Source organism: Paramisgurnus dabryanus, chromosome 10 (genome assembly GCF_030506205.2).
Source record: "Paramisgurnus dabryanus chromosome 10, PD_genome_1.1, whole genome shotgun sequence".
NCBI classification, from domain to species: domain Eukaryota; kingdom Metazoa; phylum Chordata; class Actinopteri; order Cypriniformes; family Cobitidae; genus Paramisgurnus; species Paramisgurnus dabryanus.
In genome coordinates this window covers 19,334,244-19,353,435 of record NC_133346.1, presented here as the reverse complement: position 1 = coordinate 19,353,435, position 19,192 = coordinate 19,334,244, and the positions used below count along the sequence as shown (strand labels likewise).

The 19,192-nt window shown below is 38.5% G+C and overlaps 1 protein-coding gene across 4 annotated transcripts in view; it reads right to left on the bottom strand.

The window, feature by feature from the left end:
• Positions 1–19,192, bottom strand: part of depdc5 (DEP domain containing 5, GATOR1 subcomplex subunit) — a 30,465-nt gene that overhangs the window by 593 nt on the left and 10,680 nt on the right. Inside the window, exons 22-41 of one of the 4 annotated variants that reach the window (XM_065290449.2) lie at positions 19,025–19,160; positions 18,823–18,917; positions 15,059–15,112; positions 12,816–12,999; positions 10,373–10,533; positions 9,929–10,049; positions 9,656–9,823; positions 8,978–9,209; positions 8,536–8,669; positions 8,258–8,369; positions 7,639–7,701; positions 5,382–5,518; positions 5,228–5,308; positions 5,010–5,142; positions 4,834–4,939; positions 4,545–4,724; positions 2,358–2,527; positions 2,045–2,216; positions 1,792–1,852; positions 115–197 (exon numbers count right to left, since the gene is read on the bottom strand). In XM_065290449.2, the coding sequence (XP_065146521.1) occupies positions 115–197; positions 1,792–1,852; positions 2,045–2,216; positions 2,358–2,527; positions 4,545–4,724; positions 4,834–4,939; positions 5,010–5,142; positions 5,228–5,308; positions 5,382–5,518; positions 7,639–7,701; positions 8,258–8,369; positions 8,536–8,669; positions 8,978–9,209; positions 9,656–9,823; positions 9,929–10,049; positions 10,373–10,533; positions 12,816–12,999; positions 15,059–15,112; positions 18,823–18,917; positions 19,025–19,160 (2,583 nt within the window). Of the gene's footprint in view, positions 1–114; positions 198–1,791; positions 1,853–2,044; positions 2,217–2,357; positions 2,528–4,484; positions 4,725–4,833; positions 4,940–5,009; positions 5,143–5,227; positions 5,309–5,381; positions 5,519–7,638; positions 7,702–8,257; positions 8,370–8,535; positions 8,670–8,977; positions 9,210–9,655; positions 9,824–9,928; positions 10,050–10,372; positions 10,534–12,815; positions 13,000–15,058; positions 15,113–18,822; positions 18,918–19,024; positions 19,161–19,192 lie in introns of all 4 variants that reach the window. The other 3 variants (XM_065290448.2, XM_065290447.2, XM_065290450.2) reach the window with 3 other exon arrangements.

Genomic DNA, 19,192 nt, shown 5'->3' with positions numbered 1-19,192 from the left:
GTGAAAGTATTTGATGAACGTACTGTATAATCTCATAATCTCATTTTTGATATAGGTGTCGTTTAAAGGCTTTTGCATCCGAGCTCCACATTTATAACTTATCAAAGCATGTACCTGTTACATGGATGTATTGTGGTTTGTTCTCGGCCGGAAAGTTAAAAGCAGATGCTGAGAACTTGTCTTGAACAAAGCCAAATCTTCAAATAGAAAGAGAAAGTTTTGGTATATATATATATATATATATATATATATATATATATATATATATATATATGAGTGGTGTTTTCTTTGTACAAAATCAATGATTTTAGCATGTTACTAAATTTTATTTAATTATTTGGGCGAGTGGATTACATACAAAGTCAATAAAAAGAGACAAATACGGCGAGTGATGTGAAAGCTGCAAATTGGGTGGTATGATTGTTGCGACTGCACGCCACTCATATGCGGCTACCGCGTAAATTGAAAAACTTCAACTCATGCGAAGCATTGTCGCGCAAACAAACAGCGAAGTGCATGTTTGACATGTTCGGTTCGACCTAGGCACCGGTCATGCTTAAAAACAGCTGGAAGCGTATGTCTGGATGGAGCTGCGAATCCCGACACATCGATGTTTGGCTCTCCGGCGTATTTGGGACTTCCACAACTAGTACAGAGAGTAATAGTATTCGTCTTTACAACAGAAAGGTGACGGAGAAAGAAATAATGTTGTTTTTGAAGACACTTCTTATCACGCAATGTTTTAAAGGACCCGTTTTTCCTGTGTTTTGGAAGCTTTGATTGTGTTTACGTTGCTTAAAGACGTTCTAAGCGAATCTGCGAGACGTTAGTTTTTGTTGACGTTTGAATTGTTTTCAAACAGACGGAGCGTAGCTAACTCCTCCCCCTCCACCTCCCTTCTGTGCTTTCATGAACGCGCCCAACCCCCACCCCCAAATCCTTCTTGTCGTTTATTGGCTGGAACACTTTATTATGATTTCTGTTTGTAGGTTTGGCCACTGTGTTGTTATTGCCGTTTGTGAAGCCTGGGCTGTCTACAGAGATTGCGTTTTTTTATAGTTTGATCAGCGGACAGGCAGCAAGCAGATAGTGAGGAGATGTTTGCTGTATGTAGCAAAAAATGTTTTATGGTCTAAAACGCGTCAATTCGTTTAGAGCACCTTTAATATAACATGTGTTCATGTTTCGTGTGATAAAAAAAGCAGTATTTTTCACACTATTTACTGCGGTTTTCACTGTCCTAAAAACAGGCTGATGTCTTCCTGGTTCTATGAAGTCCCTCCTTCAGAAATACGTAATGAGTTCTGATTGTGTAGTTCATTTAGTGTGCTGTGATTCGACAGCAGCTTAGCTTAGCCTGAGCCATTTGAGCTTAGCTGGCGACTGACGTATTACTGTGGGCGGAATTTAGTCAAAAACTATCATATTGATGTCATTCAACCGGGAAGTAGAGGGCTGTAGTCCAAACCGGCCATTCGCTGTAGTACTTGAAAAGCTAATTCTGTTAAAAGAAAATATATCACTTTGAACTTTGATTATTATTTAATAATTTTGCAGGTTTAATTTATGCTCTAACAGCAACCTTGCACCAAAGTTTGAAAAATGGGACCATGAAAAACGGGTGCTTTAATTTTATGTAAGGTGAACAAAAAAGTTAAATCCAGGGCGTAATCTACAGTGAGGAATGCAATACAAATATCTGATTTGCTTTTGGTATGTACACAACATTTTGCTTCGGATTCGATCAAATTCCTTAAACATCACTGATAATATCATCTGAAGTATGCACACCTGTATAGTATGGCCTCCTGAAACAACTGCATTCTTTCCCAGTATGTCTCCAGCTCAAACCCTAAAAAGTAAAGCAGTGCAATAATAGAGAAAATTATACTTTTATTTCACTACAATTTCAATAAAATAGTGCTCTCAGTCATTTTATCATGTTTGTTTTGCCAAACAGGTGTAGTACCTGTCTTAATGTTTATCTAATAGCATTGCATTAGCCTATGACACATAGCCTAACCTGCAGATCACTATTACTCACCTTCAAACAAATTATCACTGCCCTCCTTTATTAAACACTGAATATTAAGAGGAATGAACAACTGGGCGCGGAGAGGGTCACCATACAGGTACGATGGCAGCGCAAAGGGCACCTCCAACACGGGTACGAGCAGAAAGCCACAAGATGCTGCCTTTCGGTGCCAGCCTTGCACCTGACAGGAAGAGTTTAAAAATGTTTAATATATTCCCTTTTCTCAAGAAACTTACTCGCTTTGATATTTTATAAATATGTCATCCTTATCAACTCATTCAGGGTTTTTAAAGCTTACTACTGTATGTTCAATAACACTCACCATTTCAAAGAGCACGGCTGCGGTGACAGCCATCCAGTGCAGTTTGATCTCAAAGGCGGCACTGGGAGAGAAGTTGCCATGGTAATAGCAACTGCACCACTCTGTCCGATCGCTGCGATTGTTCACGTCAACGTCCAAGGTGACTGTTTTCTGTTCAGGAACTGTGGCAGCTGAGAGGGTGGGGCAAAAAGAGAGAGAAAACCGAGAGAGAGATAGAGCAGAAATGGCCAAGTGGATGAAATGACATTGAGGTCAAGCTTTGGAGTTTAAAATCAAAGACAGAAATGGAAGTATTTGTGATAAATGTGGTTAACAAATGCTTAGTTCATGACATCTGAAACAATTAGGAGGATCATGCCGAATAATGATTCTCTGAGAGTTGGGCCATATTAAAGGTAAGAAAACTATATTGCGAAATATGGAAAGCAAATGCACCGTAGATGTAGACAAAGTAGGATAAGCGATGGATATGCAGAAGAGCTTTGATAACATTTATTCAGCGGCGACAGGACAGGTGGAGGAGAGCAGGAAGAACCCACATCCACAGCACTACAGGACCACAGCCACTACTTCACCACGGCATGCACTACATGCTACACACTACTACTGTATGAGACAACAAAGCCTACCCAACAAGCAACTTGAATCTACATAACCAGGAGTAATCACACAAATTGTATGGTATGAAATGTTGTACTGTATGTCAATCACTGATGTCATTACCAAGATTTGGACATTGTGAGAATGTACTAAAAGGTGGACTTTTTTCCAAGAAAACATGCAGTCCTGGAATGGAGAACAAGTCACACAATTTCATTGAATTAGATGAATAGATGAATTATGCTGCAGTCACACTAGACAAAAATTCAAAGCAGTCCATGCATATATGGGCAGCAACCGAATATATCACATGCTAAAGTGTTGGTTTTCTATTCACAAATCACCGTTATTGTTGCTTTTGTTTTCATTGTTATCATATTTTCAAACTAATAAGGTCACCCTGTGGCACATATCCATCACCTAGAGTTCACTAAACTTTAACTTTGGAGGGACAGGGATCTCACACCTTAGTTAACTTCAAACTCACCTTTCAAGGACTTTCCAGGTCCAATACCCTCAAATTTACCTTTTAAGATACATCATTACAGTTCCCTTTTGAGGGAACTTGCGCTGCATCACTGCGGTGACACTTTGGGGACACCTCCAGGTGCGTCTGAATGTGTATATGAGGCTTAACAACAAAGACAGGGTGACACGGGAGCCAGGAAGTATACCGCTATCTAAAATATTGCCAAAGACGGCGTTACAGGGACGCAGGAAGTATGGCAAGGGAGACGCAGTGTCTCGTTCCCTTCTCAGGGAACAACAGTTACATATGTAACCCGAGACGTTTTCTTGTGTCAAACACAACTATGCAAAAACGCATTTTGGTATGAATCAACATTCGCATACAGAAGCATTTAAAGCAAACAGTTTAGCACGTGTGCTTAAAAAGTCTAGAATTTTTATGATATTATCCTACACTACACAGGAAATAATATGGATTTTTTTTTTCAGAAAACGTCTTGCATAAAATAAATTTAAGAACTTGCAATGACCTGTATCTATGTATGTATATTTTCAAAAACTTCCCATGGCCTTGCATTTCTTTCCCAGATTCACAAACTTTCAAGGATTTTAAGGACCCGTTGGAACCTTGAAGGGAGCCAAAAATCCAAATTTTTCACATGAGCTTGCACTTCCGGTCTGCCAAATTCACTTGTATGAAAGTCAATAGAAAGAAAAGTCTAGTGTGACCGCAGCTTTTTTCAACCACTGTACTTTTGCTTGAATTAGAAACAAGTGGTTGAATTAAATGTATGGTTCCTGAGAGAAATATGATGTTATTGGTCAAAGTTGCCAGGTCAATCGTGTGATAAGATGTTAGCGTCTAATAGCTGTTGGGTGACTGGTAAATAGTACAAATGAATTATGCATGTAAAACATAGTAATATTACAAGAATTAGTTGAGGTTTTGACTTTGTATGACCCGTTCTCTCTTCCAGAACTTCTTGAGGATGGGGGTATGGCATGCATCCTTAAGGGGCGGAGCATGCTTGCTCTTAGGGCAGAACCGGCTGTGTGTACCTAGCAGTGCGGCAGCCTGGCTGCGACCTCCGAAGCTGCGGCTGAAGGAGCTATGCCTACTTGCGTACGAGGCTGGCCGACTGGGCAGCCAGGGCAGCAGGAAGGCGGGTAAGTCGCAGGGCCGACGTTCCTCCAGAACAAAGGCCACCTCGAACCACTTTCTCTGGAAGAGGGTGAAGTCCTCCAAAGCTGCCGCAGACCACACATTAGCTCCAGGTGGTGGAAGCTGAGCAGTAGGGCCTGTGGGGTACAAAGGTCTGGGTTTTTACTTCTACATAGTTTACTGCAGCAAAGTGATTTGAAATAATATATTCAAGAATTTGTTTACAGTAGTCAAGTCTTTTCTTACCCTTCTCACAGTCTTTGTCGACAATTCGGTAAAAGTAGAAGCCATAGACAAAAGTCCGCATGACATCCCCAGAAGCATGGGTAATCAGACCGTCATCCAACATTTTCTACAAGAGCACCAAGGAAAAGTTTTTAAACCGAAACATACAGTGACTTTTGCGACGCTATTAACTTTACCTGCATGATTTCTACGGCAATGCCCTGTGTAGCCACATTCTCCACGTTGCTGACCAGCCAATGTACAACCTCAGCACTGACAAAGCAGTTGGGCGGCAGGCCTCTCTGTTCGGGTAAGAGCTGCACTCCAGTCCTGTAAACGCAGGAAGTCGATTTATTTCACATATGGGTAACATAATAGCGAAGTAATAAATAATTAAGCATGTGAGGGTTCTCACGTGGGATGCTTAATGGCTTCCAGGATCTCCATTAGGGTGGAAGATGAGGAAAGGCTTAATCCACTGGACCCTGACTGCCCACTGCAATTCAACACTGACATGTTCTGACCAAATTTTTTTTTGTTCCTACAGTCAGAATGAAGTGATCTCTTACCTAGTCTCTGAAATGGTGCTTGGGGTTTGGTCTCCTGTGAGTTGGGATGTAGCAGCTGTTCTCTCACCTGGTTGGTTGCTTCCTTTGTCCATCAATCCACCCTCAGTGGTACTGGCAGGAACCTGTTCAGCCTGTAGCTGAGGAACCCAGTAAAAGTGTGTCAGACCAACGTTGTGCGAATCGACTCTTTTACATCTTGCACAGGAACTAGTTACTAGGTTAATGCAACTTAGTGTAAAACAGAACTACATACAGTAAGTGTGAGAGAGTGACACAAGGTGCCAAAAGTCCACATCCAATGCCTAGCAAGCATCAGGCAGTTATCAGCAAGACAACCTCATGCTAAACAAGATATCCCTCATCTCAACTGTTCCACTGCATTTATCTGTATTTTTTTACTTTTGGACAGATCTGCACTTGAATGATGTCCTACTTTTATTTTTTATGTGAAGAAATCAATCACACCTTTCTGTTCTTTCTGTCATTGGCCAAAATAAGGTACAGGGCTGGCCAGACTTCATTTTAATGGCCAAAAGTCTATGCAATGAGACTAAATTAAAAGTGCACATGTATTTTTCATTAGTCAACAGGATTGACGTGGTGGAGAACTGGTGAGTCTAATACTACAACTACAGTCACAGTGTTAACATGTCAAACATGCTTAAATGTAAGAGTGCGTTGCTGTTTACACAACGATTATGTGCTAAAAACGGAAAAGTTACATCTTTGTGTTTTTGAAAAGTTTTACACCCAGATTACAACATGGATCTGTGGAAACAACAACAAAAAACCTAGCTGAATTATGCATGTCAGGCCTGTAGATGGCGATGTCACTTTGTAAAGAAGCTGTGTCCCAAATGACATACTATACACTATGCGCTCAAACTATGCACTATGTACTCACCCATCTAGTATAGTCTATGAATTTACAATGAGTAGTATCGTCCCAAATGGAACACTTAATGGTTTATTACTAATCGAAAGTGTAAGCGATTTCACAGTTAAAGGGACACTCCACCTTTGGAAATTAGGCTCATTTTCCAGCTCCCATAGAGTAAAACATTTGTTTTGGAATTAATTCAGTCGATCTCCGGGTTTGGCGCTACCACTTTTAGCATAGCTTAGCACAATCCATTGAATCTGATTAGACCATTAACATTGCACTAAAAAATACCCAAAGAGTTTGGATATTTATCCTATTTAAAACTTGACTCTTCTGTAGTTACATGGTATACTAAGACGGACGGAAAATTAAAAGTTGCGATTTTCCAGGCAGATATGGCTAAGAACTATACTCTCATTCTGGCATAATAATCAAGGACTTTGCTGTCGTAACATGACTGCACGAGGCGCAATGATATTACGCAGTGCCTGATAATAGTCCCCTGCTATTGAAAGTTACTAAGGGGACTATTTTCGGCTGCTGCTGCGTAATATCAGATTCAATGGATTTTGCTAAACTATGCTAAAAGTTGTACAGCCAGACCCGGAGATTGGCTGAATGGATTCCAAAACAGTAAAAATCAAATGTTTAACTCTATGGGAGCTGGAAAATGAAAACATTTTCTAAAAAGTGCAGTGTCCCTTTAAGTACAAATGACGTTAAATGCTTAATACATTGTAAGTCAATGAAAATCTATTTGTATATTGTTCTACTAATGTCATTGTAATGTCTTTTGTTCAACATGACTTCAGTAAGCCTTAGACCAAGGTTTAACCGTCTCCGCAGGTAAACTATGCTCTCACTGCATCTGATACCCCCGCCTCTCTTCCATTACATAAGCAAAGACGCAATCGAGACCAAATATTCGGTTGAATGAGTGCCTCATCCTTAAAGTACACTTTCTTTTTGATATTTTCAGTGTAGACACTACTAACAATACTTACTCTAGAAAACGGTGTAAAATCGTGCATAAGTGTGCAATTTGGGTCGCACCTACAGTTTTCACAAATTAGCGAGGGGGTTTGTCGTTTACATGAAGGTATCCGCATTGTTAGGAAAAACTTTTTTAGTTTCGCAAATAAATTTGGTGTGTTAATGTATGACCAAAATGCCTGAAAAGTTTCCCGTTTTTAGTTGAAAACATAGTCGTGTAAACGGCTCCTAGGATGCATTTTTGGTTACATTGATTATGGTTACGCAGGCAAGCACAAACAACTTCATTTTCACTATGGCTATAAAGAAAAAGATAGAAATGCACACGCTTGCATTGCAAAGGAAAGACAGCTTCCACAGAGCAGAGAGGCAGTGACTGACCTGTGAGTGCGAGATGTATGAGGAACGTGGACTACGAATTAAGTCCAAAATGAAGGCAGCGTCCTGTCACAAATTAGGAGGAAAACACCAGGAAATAACCCACAGAAATCAGAGCAAGAATAAGGCAGTTAGGAAAGGGGGAAAGTCAAAAGGGGCGGGAAAATGTGAACCCACTGCAAACGAAAACCTTGATGAAATAATTTAAATAGGACAATAAAATAAAACACTCATCATGAGGTGTTGAAACGTTAAGATATATTAAAAATGTATTTTTGCAAAGGTGTAAATAAATAAATATTAAAAATATAAAAAATGATTTGTGTATATTGAAACACATTGATGATTACACATTCTTTCTGAACCTCTCTTTTAAAAAATATTAGAAATTAAGATATCATCAAATGTCATGCACATTTACAACTTCTATAATGTGAATGTTGTTGCCAATATTAATTTATTCATTAAATGAAGTATAGCAGACAAAGCTAAACATGAGAAATAAATCAAATGCTGCAAGCAATACACAAATAAAAAGCCCTCTTCCTAGCTCAGACACACATAAAGCTGGGAAATAGACAACAGCACAGCTTGTTCAGCACTCGGCCTCGAGCTCTCTCACCTTACGAGGGCTATCGACGCAGGTTGTTGTCATGGCAGCACTGGAAGCTTCACTCAAAGGTCCACATGGTTTCCCAGCATGCTGAGCAGCAAGCTGCTGCTCTTCCAAACTCCTAGAGATCAAAGATAATACACACAAGCATTGGAAAAAATCCTGGAATCACATATCGTATGTGGAACTCTGAATATCATTGTTTCTGGCATAGCTTAACACTTTCATTCTCATTAACATAAGACACGTTTTTTTCTCGGTTTGATGAAATCTCAAGCTTGACTCACTTCTGCGTCTGGTCCAACTCCAGGAGTGCAGAGAGGGCGGATGTGCCTTTTTTGCCCACGTGGGGCGCTACAGGCTCTGGGTTGTAAGACGAAAGGGGTCCCGTCACCTGCAGGCCTTTTATGGGAGCTCCTTTCTATAGTAAAAATTAAGCAATTGTTATTTTTCAGTCGAATGGTATTAAAAATGTTATTGCATTGTCAACTTTGCAAGACATTTTATCATAGCTCTCAAATCTATTCATATGTGGCACCTTAAGGTTCATCATGACATTTTTAATGTCTGTTATGTCAAACACTTTTTCAAGCACAATAAACAAGTGGGATTGAGATGAAATAGCTACAACAAAAGGGTAAGATTTAAAAAAACCGTCAAATTCTCACACAAAGCTTTTTTATGGTTATTGGTGGGGTATTGGTGTTTATCTAGTAGGCATTCACTTACACGGATAATTTGATTAGATCGATGACGACGTCGGATTCTGTTCAGACCTTCCAAAAAGCGTATAAATCCGTCCAAAAGACACCAGTCCCCAGTGCCAGAGAGGCAATCACGCCCCGCCCCTGTTCCCTCTCCATACACGTCCCAGTGACGTTCACCATCCGCCACCCACCTGGCTCCCCCCGCTGGCAGTAGGAGGAAACGTGTACGCCAGAACTTCAGAGAGTCAATAAGACTATGGAAGAGAAAAGGAAACAAAAAAAGTCACATTAGGTTGATTTATACTTGGTGTAACATGGTTTCGGTTGCAAAACTAAACAGCAACTAAAGGCATTAAGGGAACTCATGACACAAAGGCCAGAAGGTTAAAAATAGTATAAAATGTCTCATCTTATTTAATATTATAAATGGCTCAAAGAAATAGTGTCTTGTTACAATTAAGAACCATTTAAATACAATAAGTACAACTCGAAATATTTGTGAAAATCTAATGAAATTAATTGAAGTCAAGACATATTAATCAAGTTACAACTACACAAATAACTGATGTCCAAGTAGGTACAAAGGTGAAATATAAAGCAATATAACCAGACACTGGCCATTGAATATATTGAAATACAGTAATAGTGTTATCGCCGCATTCTCAACCCAACTATGAGTTGTACTACTAAAGGTACTTGCCTGAAGTCTTCAGAGCCAGCCGAGCAGATGTACTGATCCAGATAGTTCCACTTGTACTCCTCCAGACGCTCGTGGCTAAACTCGACCCAGAAAGACAGAAAGTTGGCATCTGCGTGCGGAGGACAAAGATTGTAGCTGTACTGAATCTGTGTAGCTTCGTACGGATACCTAAAGTCAAACAAAATCATAGCATGTGTCAGTCAATACTGAATTACTGAAAATCATTTTATTTATTTATGTAAAACAACTATTTTTTTTCAAAGTGAGACTGACTTTGGGAGATAGCGGGTGACGGTGATGATCTTATCTTTGAGACAGACTTTATGAAATGTTCTGCCCATACTGAGCCAGTACTGACTTTCTTCATCCTCTGGTTTACGCCGAGACACAAGCCCTGCAAAAAAAATAAGCCAACCAGCTGTCAACACAATACTCAAGTTATGAAGTCTACACAAGTAGATGTACTTCAGGCTGTAATGTTACCCACACAATCTAGATTTGTATATTTTTTGTTTATTTTTAAGATAATTTGAGCATTGCTTGCCTAATTGTCTGACAAGAAAATTGTCTGAGCAAGCATCGCTAATAACACTGATAAATACATTATTAATAATTTATATGAATAATTATGAATAAATAATTAATAACTTATTGTCTGGGATATTTTTTATATAACACTGTTATGAGACATCCAGCAGTTAAGTTGGGTGTATATACCTCGAGAATAGAGGGGGCTGCTGCTGAGGGGCGGGGCAATAGCGGGCTGTGGTTTCCTGTTATTGGGTTGTACGATGATCTGGTAGCCCTGCATCAATCTTTGACAGAGGAACTCTTCAAACACCTGATGGGCCGTCATCACGGGAGCCTCGTCTTCACGCCTGTGTGTTTGGAACTTGCAATTTTATGTTTTTAACAGAGATGGCGGTAGAGAGGCAAGTAACTTGTGATTTTATGTTTTCAAAAGAGATGGCGGTAGAGAGGCATGTAACTTGCAATTGAACGTTTTCAACAGAGATGGCGGTAGAGAGGCAAGTAATGTGCAATTTTACGTTTTCAACAGAGATGGCGGTAGAGAGGCAAGTAATGTGCAATTTTACGTTTTTGACAGAGATGGCGGTAGAGAGGCAAGACACTTGCAATTTTACGTTTTCAACAGAGATGGCAGTAGAAAGGCGAGTAACGTGCAATTTTTTGTTTTCGACAGAGATAGCAGTAGAAAGGCGAGTAACGTGCAATTTTACGTTTTCGACAAAGATGGCGGTTAAGAGGCAACTAACGTGCAATTTTACGTTTTCGACAGAGATGGCGGTAGAGAGGCAAGACACTTGCCATTTTACATTTTCAACAGAGACGGCAGTAGAGAGGCAAGAAACTTGCAATTTTACGTTTTCGACAGAGATAGCAGTAGAGAGGCGAGTAACGTGCAATTTTACATTTTCAACAAAGATGGCGGTTAAGAGGCAAGTAACGTGCAATTTTTCGTTTTCGACAGAGATGACGTTAGAGAGGCAAAACACTTGCAATTTTAAGTTTTCAACAAAAATGGCGGTTGAGAGGCAAAACACTTGCAATTTTACGTTTTCGACAGAAATGGCGGTAGAGAGGCAAGACACTTGCAATTTTACGTTTTTGACAGAAACGGCGGTTGGGAGGCAAGACACTTGCAATTTTACGTTTTCGACAAAAACGGCGGTTGGGAGGCAAGACACTTGCCATTTTACATTTTCAACAGAGATGGCGGTAGAGAGGCAAGACACTTGCAATTTTACGTTTTCGACAGAGATGGCAGTAGAGAGGCGAGTAACGTGCAATTTTACGTTTTCGACAAAGATGGCGGTTAAGAGGCAAGTAACGTGCAATTTTAAGTTTTCGACAGAGATGGCGGTAGGGAGGCAAGACACTTGCAATTTTACGTTTTCGACAAAAATGGCGGTTGAGAAGCAAGACACTTGCAATTTTACGTTTTCGACAGAGATAGCAGTAGAGAGGCGAGTAACGTGCAATTTTACATTTTCAACAAAGATGGCGGTTAAGAGGCAAGTAACGTGCAATTTTTCGTTTTCGACAGAGATGACGGTAGAGAGGCAAAACACTTGCAAATTTTACGTTTTCAACAAAAATGGCGGTTGAGAGGCAAAACACTTGCAATTTTACGTTTTCGACAGAGATGGCGGTAGAGAGGCAAGACACTTGCAATTTTACGTTTTTGACAGAAACGGCGGTTGGGAGGCAAGACACTTGCAATTTTACGTTTTCGACAAAAACGGCGGTTGGGAGGCAAGACACTTGCCATTTTACATTTTCAAAAGAGATGGCGGTAGAGAGGCAAGACACTTGCAATTTTACGTTTTCGACAGAGATGGCAGTAGAGAGGCGAGTAACGTGCAATTTTACGTTTTCGACTAAGATGGCGGTTAAGAGGCAAGTAACGTGCAATTTTAAGTTTTCGACAGAGATGGCGGTAGGGAGGCAAGACACTTGCAATTTTACGTTTTCGACAAAAATGGCGGTTGAGAAGCAAGACACTTGCAATTTTACGTTTTCGACAGAGATGGCGGTAGACAGGCAAGACACATGCAATTTTACGTTTTCGACAGAAATGGCGGTAGAGAGGCAAGACACTTGCAATTTTAAGTTTTCGACAGAGATGGCGGTAGAGAGGCAAGACCCTTGCAATTTTAAGTTTTCGTCAGAGATGGCGGTAGAGAGGCAAAACACTTGCAAGTTTACGTTTTCGACAGAGATTGCAGTAGAAAGGCGAGTAACGTGAAATTTTACGTTTCGACAAAGATGGCGGTTAAGAGGCAAGTAACGTGCAATTTTACGTTTTAGACAAAAATGGCGGTTGGGAGGCAAGACACTTGCCATTTTACATTTTCAACAGAGATAGCAGTAGAGAGGCGAGTAACGTGCAATTTTACGTTTTCGACAAAGATGGCGGTTAAGAGGCAAGTAACGTGCAATTTTAAGTTTTTCGACAGAGATGGCGGTAGAGAGGCAAGACACTTACAATTATACGTTTTCAACAGAGATGGCGGTAGGGAGGCAAGACACTTGCAATTTTACGTTTTCAACAGAGATGGCGTTAGAGAAGCAAACTTTACGGATCTTCATGGCATGTGAAGTATGTTATAAAACATGGCTATGTATTTGTCCGTACCTTTCCAGGTCACTGTGGGGCAGCAGGTCGTAGCAGCCCTCCGTGTAGTCATTCTGCAGGGTTTGGCGGTCAGGAAAGTAATCGGTAGTAAGGGGAAGGCAGGCAGGAGTGGTGAGGGACTTCCAATCCACCCCCACCGTACAACAGAAGCTAGGCACTGTCGGAGGGGCAGACAGCAGCAGGACTTCAGGTGCACCCCCACCAAACGCACACACGTACCACGAAGACGCAACAGATCGCATCCAAAATAACATTCACACATAGGGTCCAAATGAAAATTAGAGAATTGAGTTTTGAAAGATGTGGGCAGAAGAAGAGAAGATCCAGGCAGACAGAAACATACACACAAAACAACAAGGAAAAAGAGAAAAAGGTGGGAAGAGAAAAGGAGTGTGTTACCATCATTGTCATAATTGAACTGAAAATTACAGTGACTGAATTACGTGCAAAATTAACACATGCAGCCCAATAGGCACTGTGATGTCATCAATGAGTAATAAGTGTGAACAGCCATCTATACGAAACACAAACACAACTGACAGTAAAGTCAGCCAGTACTGTGCAGGCGAAGCATGCATGAAAATCTTGGTGTCATTCAATATACTGGTGATTGGTGATCGAATGTTACGAAGTTTGTGAAAGAATTGAAATGTGATATATTTTCAGAGAGAAAGGGAAGATCAAAATCGTTGGGGAAATAGAGGGATCCCGAGAGGAAAGAAAACCAGAAATCACAGGCAAATTTCAGGTGGAAATTCACGAAAAACTAGTTGCGTGCTCTGATAGCGTTGGTTAGTTGGATGCACTGTTGCTTTTGGACCCGATTTACTAAAGAAATTATGTAAATGTAATGACTACTAGAAATATACACAATGAGTAGCAACAGTGCACATTACATCTGGCACAATGCACACATTTTGAATTAAGTACATTGTACAATGAACCTCATATTCTAATATGAAAGACCTGTACATTTTCCTTTGTTTACAAATATTATTGTAAAATGCTCCTGTAGCTCAGTCGGTAGAGCATTGTGTAACAAATGCAAAGGTCATGGATTTGATTCTCAGTGAACACGCATACTGGTAAAATGTATAGCTTGTAATGCACCAAAAGTTCACTTTAACTTTTTTGCCGCCAATGTCAAGTTATCTCATAAATTAAGAGAAAACGCATCCCTGCCAATGACAAGTATTTCCGGCTTTCCGCAATACTGCTATTATCCACAAGGTGGCGCACTTCCGCAACTTATAAAACACGGCAGTATCGCCCTAGGGCAAGCAGCTGCATGTCCATGTATGTTTTGAAGATCGGTCTGAATCTTTATCAAAAGTCCTTCATAAAAATGAAATTATATTAGGTTTTTGCTCAAAATTTTGCTCAAAACCTACCCATATTTGAGAGGTGTTAAAAAGAGAACTAATGAAGGTAGAATAAAAATATTTTAAAGCATAGGTTCTGTTCTTTCATTTCATATATTGTATGTTTAAATATTTAAAGAAGAAAATTTTCTGGAAGGCATTAAACTTTTGTGAAAATCATAAAAAACGCTGGCGGCGAAAGAGCTAAATAGAAGCCTCTGCCAAGTGCATAAATGTAAATATAAATGAAATATTCTAATATTATCAAAAACATCAAATTTGTCCCCACCCCTTGTGTTAGCTCAAAATAGAATGTCAATTATTTATTTTAAATATAATGTCGCAACAAATATGTAAAAAAAAAAAGTTTTTAAAAAAGTAAAGAAATACGCTAAAGAGATGCAACTGTTTTGTGAATTCCTTTGGAGGTTGTGGACCACCTTTGTCGCTCATCATACTTTCACCCGTAAACAACACAGCCATTCAGCTCCAACGATACAATCTAACAGACTGTCTGAAGTTACCCAAGCAACCTTCAGAAGTTTCTAAAAATATAAAGAACAGTCATTTCCCTCACTGATACACCTGATTTGAGATCCTTGCCCCATGCGTGCAAAAATCAAAAGGGCAAGGGGAAACCCAGCATTTTAATTTCCTGTTCTGTGCCTCTTCACTTAACCCTGTAGAACCCAGGGGGTCAAATTTGTTCATTAGAATATATGAGTTTTTGGATTTTCCTGGGTTCTCCAGGGTTAAAATAAGTGTTTTATGTGATGGAAAAATATTTCTCATTTAATATTTAAGTCCCCATTCATCTAACAACGGATGTGTGTGGTAGATGTGTTGTGTTTTTGAGGGCATCCACTGACTGTAAAAACTCACTTGGATCTGAACTGCTGGAGTAGTCTTCAAAGGAACTACGGTTCACTGGTGTTCCTATAAAAATAAATTACAATCTAAACAACATAATTTACACTTTAATTACAGGTTGCTAAGATAACGTGCAAGGCCTTTGACGTTGGGACTGTTCACCCAAAAATTAAAATTTTGTCAATATTCAGTCAATATAGAGATATTTTATATATATATTTAGAGAGCACAGATGCAAAACCCTTTGAGTGCATCTAAAAAAATTTCTAAATGAGCATTTTTATCAAGCTTTTATGTTTATGTTCAGTAATTTCATTTTAATAGCAATTGAAAGGTTATTAGTAATGCTGTATTTTCACAAATGTCATTTTATTGGTATTTAAATGCGCACTGTGTAACTTTTTAGAAAGATCACTTCACAGAAATCCATTATAATATACATAAATATATTATCAGTGATTTATAAAGACCTAACAAAATGAACTATATTGTTTATATAAACTTAGAATTAACCGTTTTAATCTACATAAACCGTAGGTCCCCTTACATGGAAGTCGCCATCATGTTTCTAGAGTAGATCTAAATGGACAAACTGCTCTATAGAGCGCGTTTTGTCTAGGGATGGGCATTCGATTAAGTTTTCTTTAACGATCGTCGGGAGAATTAACGATCGACTATCGATTAATCATTAATATTTTTATAATAAAAATTGTTATTTAACTTTTATACTTAAAAAATGCAATGAATACAAATATACAGCGTGTTTTTCCTCGATGAGACCTTTATTACAAGATCAACTTGTGGCAGACAGTTAAACTATGTTTCAAACATATATGTGCGTGCATGTGCGGTGCTCTAAAGCAGCGGAACCTGCAGCTGCGAGCCAGCGTTCTTAAACAGAGACCTCATTATTTCCAAAATAAATAAAAAAAACAGATTCATGTTTAACATTAAATTAAACAAAAAACATAATACTTAGATCTGAAAGGTTTTGTCAAAATGTAACTCAAAATTATTCAAGCCAGAAGAAAGTGTAAGATATTAGCCTTCCTAACATTAGGCTATAACAAATTAGGCTACTTAAAGCCTCGTGAAAAATAACTAACTTTAGTAACTCGCATGAAACTTCTGCACCAGTCTACTGATTTTTTTTGAGAAATAAAAGCATTTTTGGGGGTCAGACGCGACCGCAACCCATGGTGACCGTCAGTCCAGCCGCCGCCGAAAACACCCGCTCCGAGGAGACTGACCGGGATGCACAGGTACCTCAGCGCTAACTTGGCTTATTCCGCATACAGAGTATGTGTGAAACAGCGTGCGTTTTGTGAGCCCCATTCACCATTGTTTAATTATACTAACATAGTCTTTTAGTTTTTATTTGTTGTAAAACAACAGTAGACACAAATTTACTATGGTCTCCAACTCCACAATATACCATAACCATGGTATTTGTAGTAAAATTGCGGAAATACAAATCGTTTTAATCTGCAAAAAAAAAAAAAAAAACATTTTCACAATGATAAAATCATGGCTAATTTTCCTAAGGTAGTAATTACAAAATGATATATGTTTGAAAGACGGAGATGCGCACCTGTCAATCTATTACATAACAGAGCGAGGCCAGAGACAAACGTGCTCATAAACGGGAGTAATATGGAATAATGTGTGCATCTTTGAATAACTGTAAGTATACATTTCTTTTAAATATATTTTGTCATATAAAGTTTTGAGACATGGTCTAATAATGCTTTTTTCACTTTAATTGCTCATTTAGACTTATTGTGCGGGTAACAGCGTTTTTGACGCATTTACCTCAGAGATTATTTTAGCAATATTGCTTTTTTCCGGTAATAATAATACAATTTATATTTCAATCCTGTTTCATTGTCTGTTTATTAATTTCATTATGCTGTTATATTTATGTGAGGATATTTATTTGCCATATGAAACGTGCCGTTATATGAATACTTTTGTATAATATTCAAATATATGCGGAATAATGTGTGCGTCTTTGAATAACTGTAGGAATACAGTTGCTTATTTTTTTTGCTTATACAAGTTTTGAGAAATAATAATATTGTGAGGATTTATTTCCATATGAGACACTTTTTGTCGTTGAATACTCTCGTTTATTATTTGGAAATCATATACATACATAGTAGGAAATATATAATGTTGAAGTGAGGACTTGCAAAGTTACTCTGCTAATTTTTATTTATGATATATGTGGAGATAAATAAAGCATTGCAAAACTGCTGATTTGATCCATTCAGATCCTGACCACCAGGCTAGAGATTTAAAACATCCTTAATCCACATTTACTAGTCTGTCAAATAATATCTAAAATATATTGTTTTGTGAAAAAAAAAATGATGCTTTGTTCTATTGTTTATGCGGAAAAGTGTTCACAGAAAGTGTCAATCACATGAAAGTTTTATATGCAGAATAAGCGGTCAGCAGCGCACTGCAACGGGTGCTTGACGGATTCGCCGCACACATACACAAACGCACTGCATACGGAGTATTTGTGAAACAGGAGTTAGATAAAAAAATGCATTCAATTAATTGATAACAAATTAACGTGATCGACGAAATTCTTAACAATCAATTATCGATCGTCGATTAATTATGCCCATCCCTGTCACTATGTTGTCTCAGACAATTATATATTTGTCCTGTGGTGGCTACACTTTAAAAAATCCTTGTTGCACTTACATTTTTAAGTTTAGTCAACTTGAATTTAGAATTCATTTCAATGTACTTGACTAGTGATGAATTGCTATAAATTATAAAAATTAAGTTGAATTAGCTTAAGTTATTTCAACTTTATCTTTATAATTTATAGCAACTCCTCACTAGTCAAGAAAGTTGTAATTAATTGTAATTTCAAAATGATTAAACTTAAAAAAATTTAGTGCTACAAGAATTTTTTTTTTACAATATACCGTAACTTCACTATGCTTTTCGAAAGAGAGGTGTTGGTTGCAATTCACAATCTGACCACTAGATGCAGCAAAATCTACACATTGATCCTAACAAATTTGTCTTTCACTGCAAAACCCTCTAAGTCTAAGATCATAAATTTGATCAATATCCTAATATATACGATAATCGTGTAAAAACTCTTGCACCCTGATGAATATTCGCCGTCGTTCATTCAAGACATTGCCGTGGATTCTGCCGACAAACCAGTATTATTTCATTCTTAACGTGGGTGGCGTTTAGCGGCTTTTGCATCTGGGTTCTTGTTTAGTATCTTGTAAAGATTTCTTGTTTATATATAATATTGCTTATAAAAAGATTACAATAATAAGCATTGTTGCATGAAAAATTGATAAATAACCCACCCTTACTCAACAGTAAAGTATTAACAAATTATGAACTAATAATAGGGGCTAATATAGCCATGTCCACTCCCAAAACAGACAGACAGGGCACCCTTATTGAAACGCTTTACAATAAGGTTGTATTTGTTTACAATTACTTCATGCATTAGCTAACATATGCATAACCTTATTGAAAAGTGTTACCAAAACATTTGATTGCATTTGTTAATTCATAACACAAAAGCCTGGATCTTACTGACTTTCAAACCCTGGCTACGGCTATGCACCTAAAAAAAGTGTTTACTACTATTTATTTATTTATATTTAAGTACTAAGAATTCATTCATTTTTGATGAATTAAAAGTCAAAATTATACAAAAACTTTTAAAAGTACTGCATGTGATTTTAAGCTTTTCAGCACTAGTATGCAAATGTAAAAATGTGTTGTACCAGCGCTGTTGCAACTAGCTGGACTACCAGAGACAATGTCAGGACCTCCATTAATGTACAGCCCATTATCTGTTTGACGGGATGTGGTCCGCTTGCTGAAACACACAAGCATACAATAGTGTTTTTAAATGTGTGTTTAAGCATCTGTAGTGGGTTCATGTATCGTTTCTCTACTAATAACACTCCAAAACCTGCGCCTGACCTTCCTGTTGCTTCGTGATAGGCCAGTTCCAACAGCTCGGCTGATGTTCGTGCTGGATCTCTCTGCTCGCTGCCCTGCAGCTCTGCCATGTTTTGTCTGGTCTGATGATGGATCTGAATGGCCTCTCCAGAGGGACCTTAAACAACCCAGTATTATTTAAATAAAAAG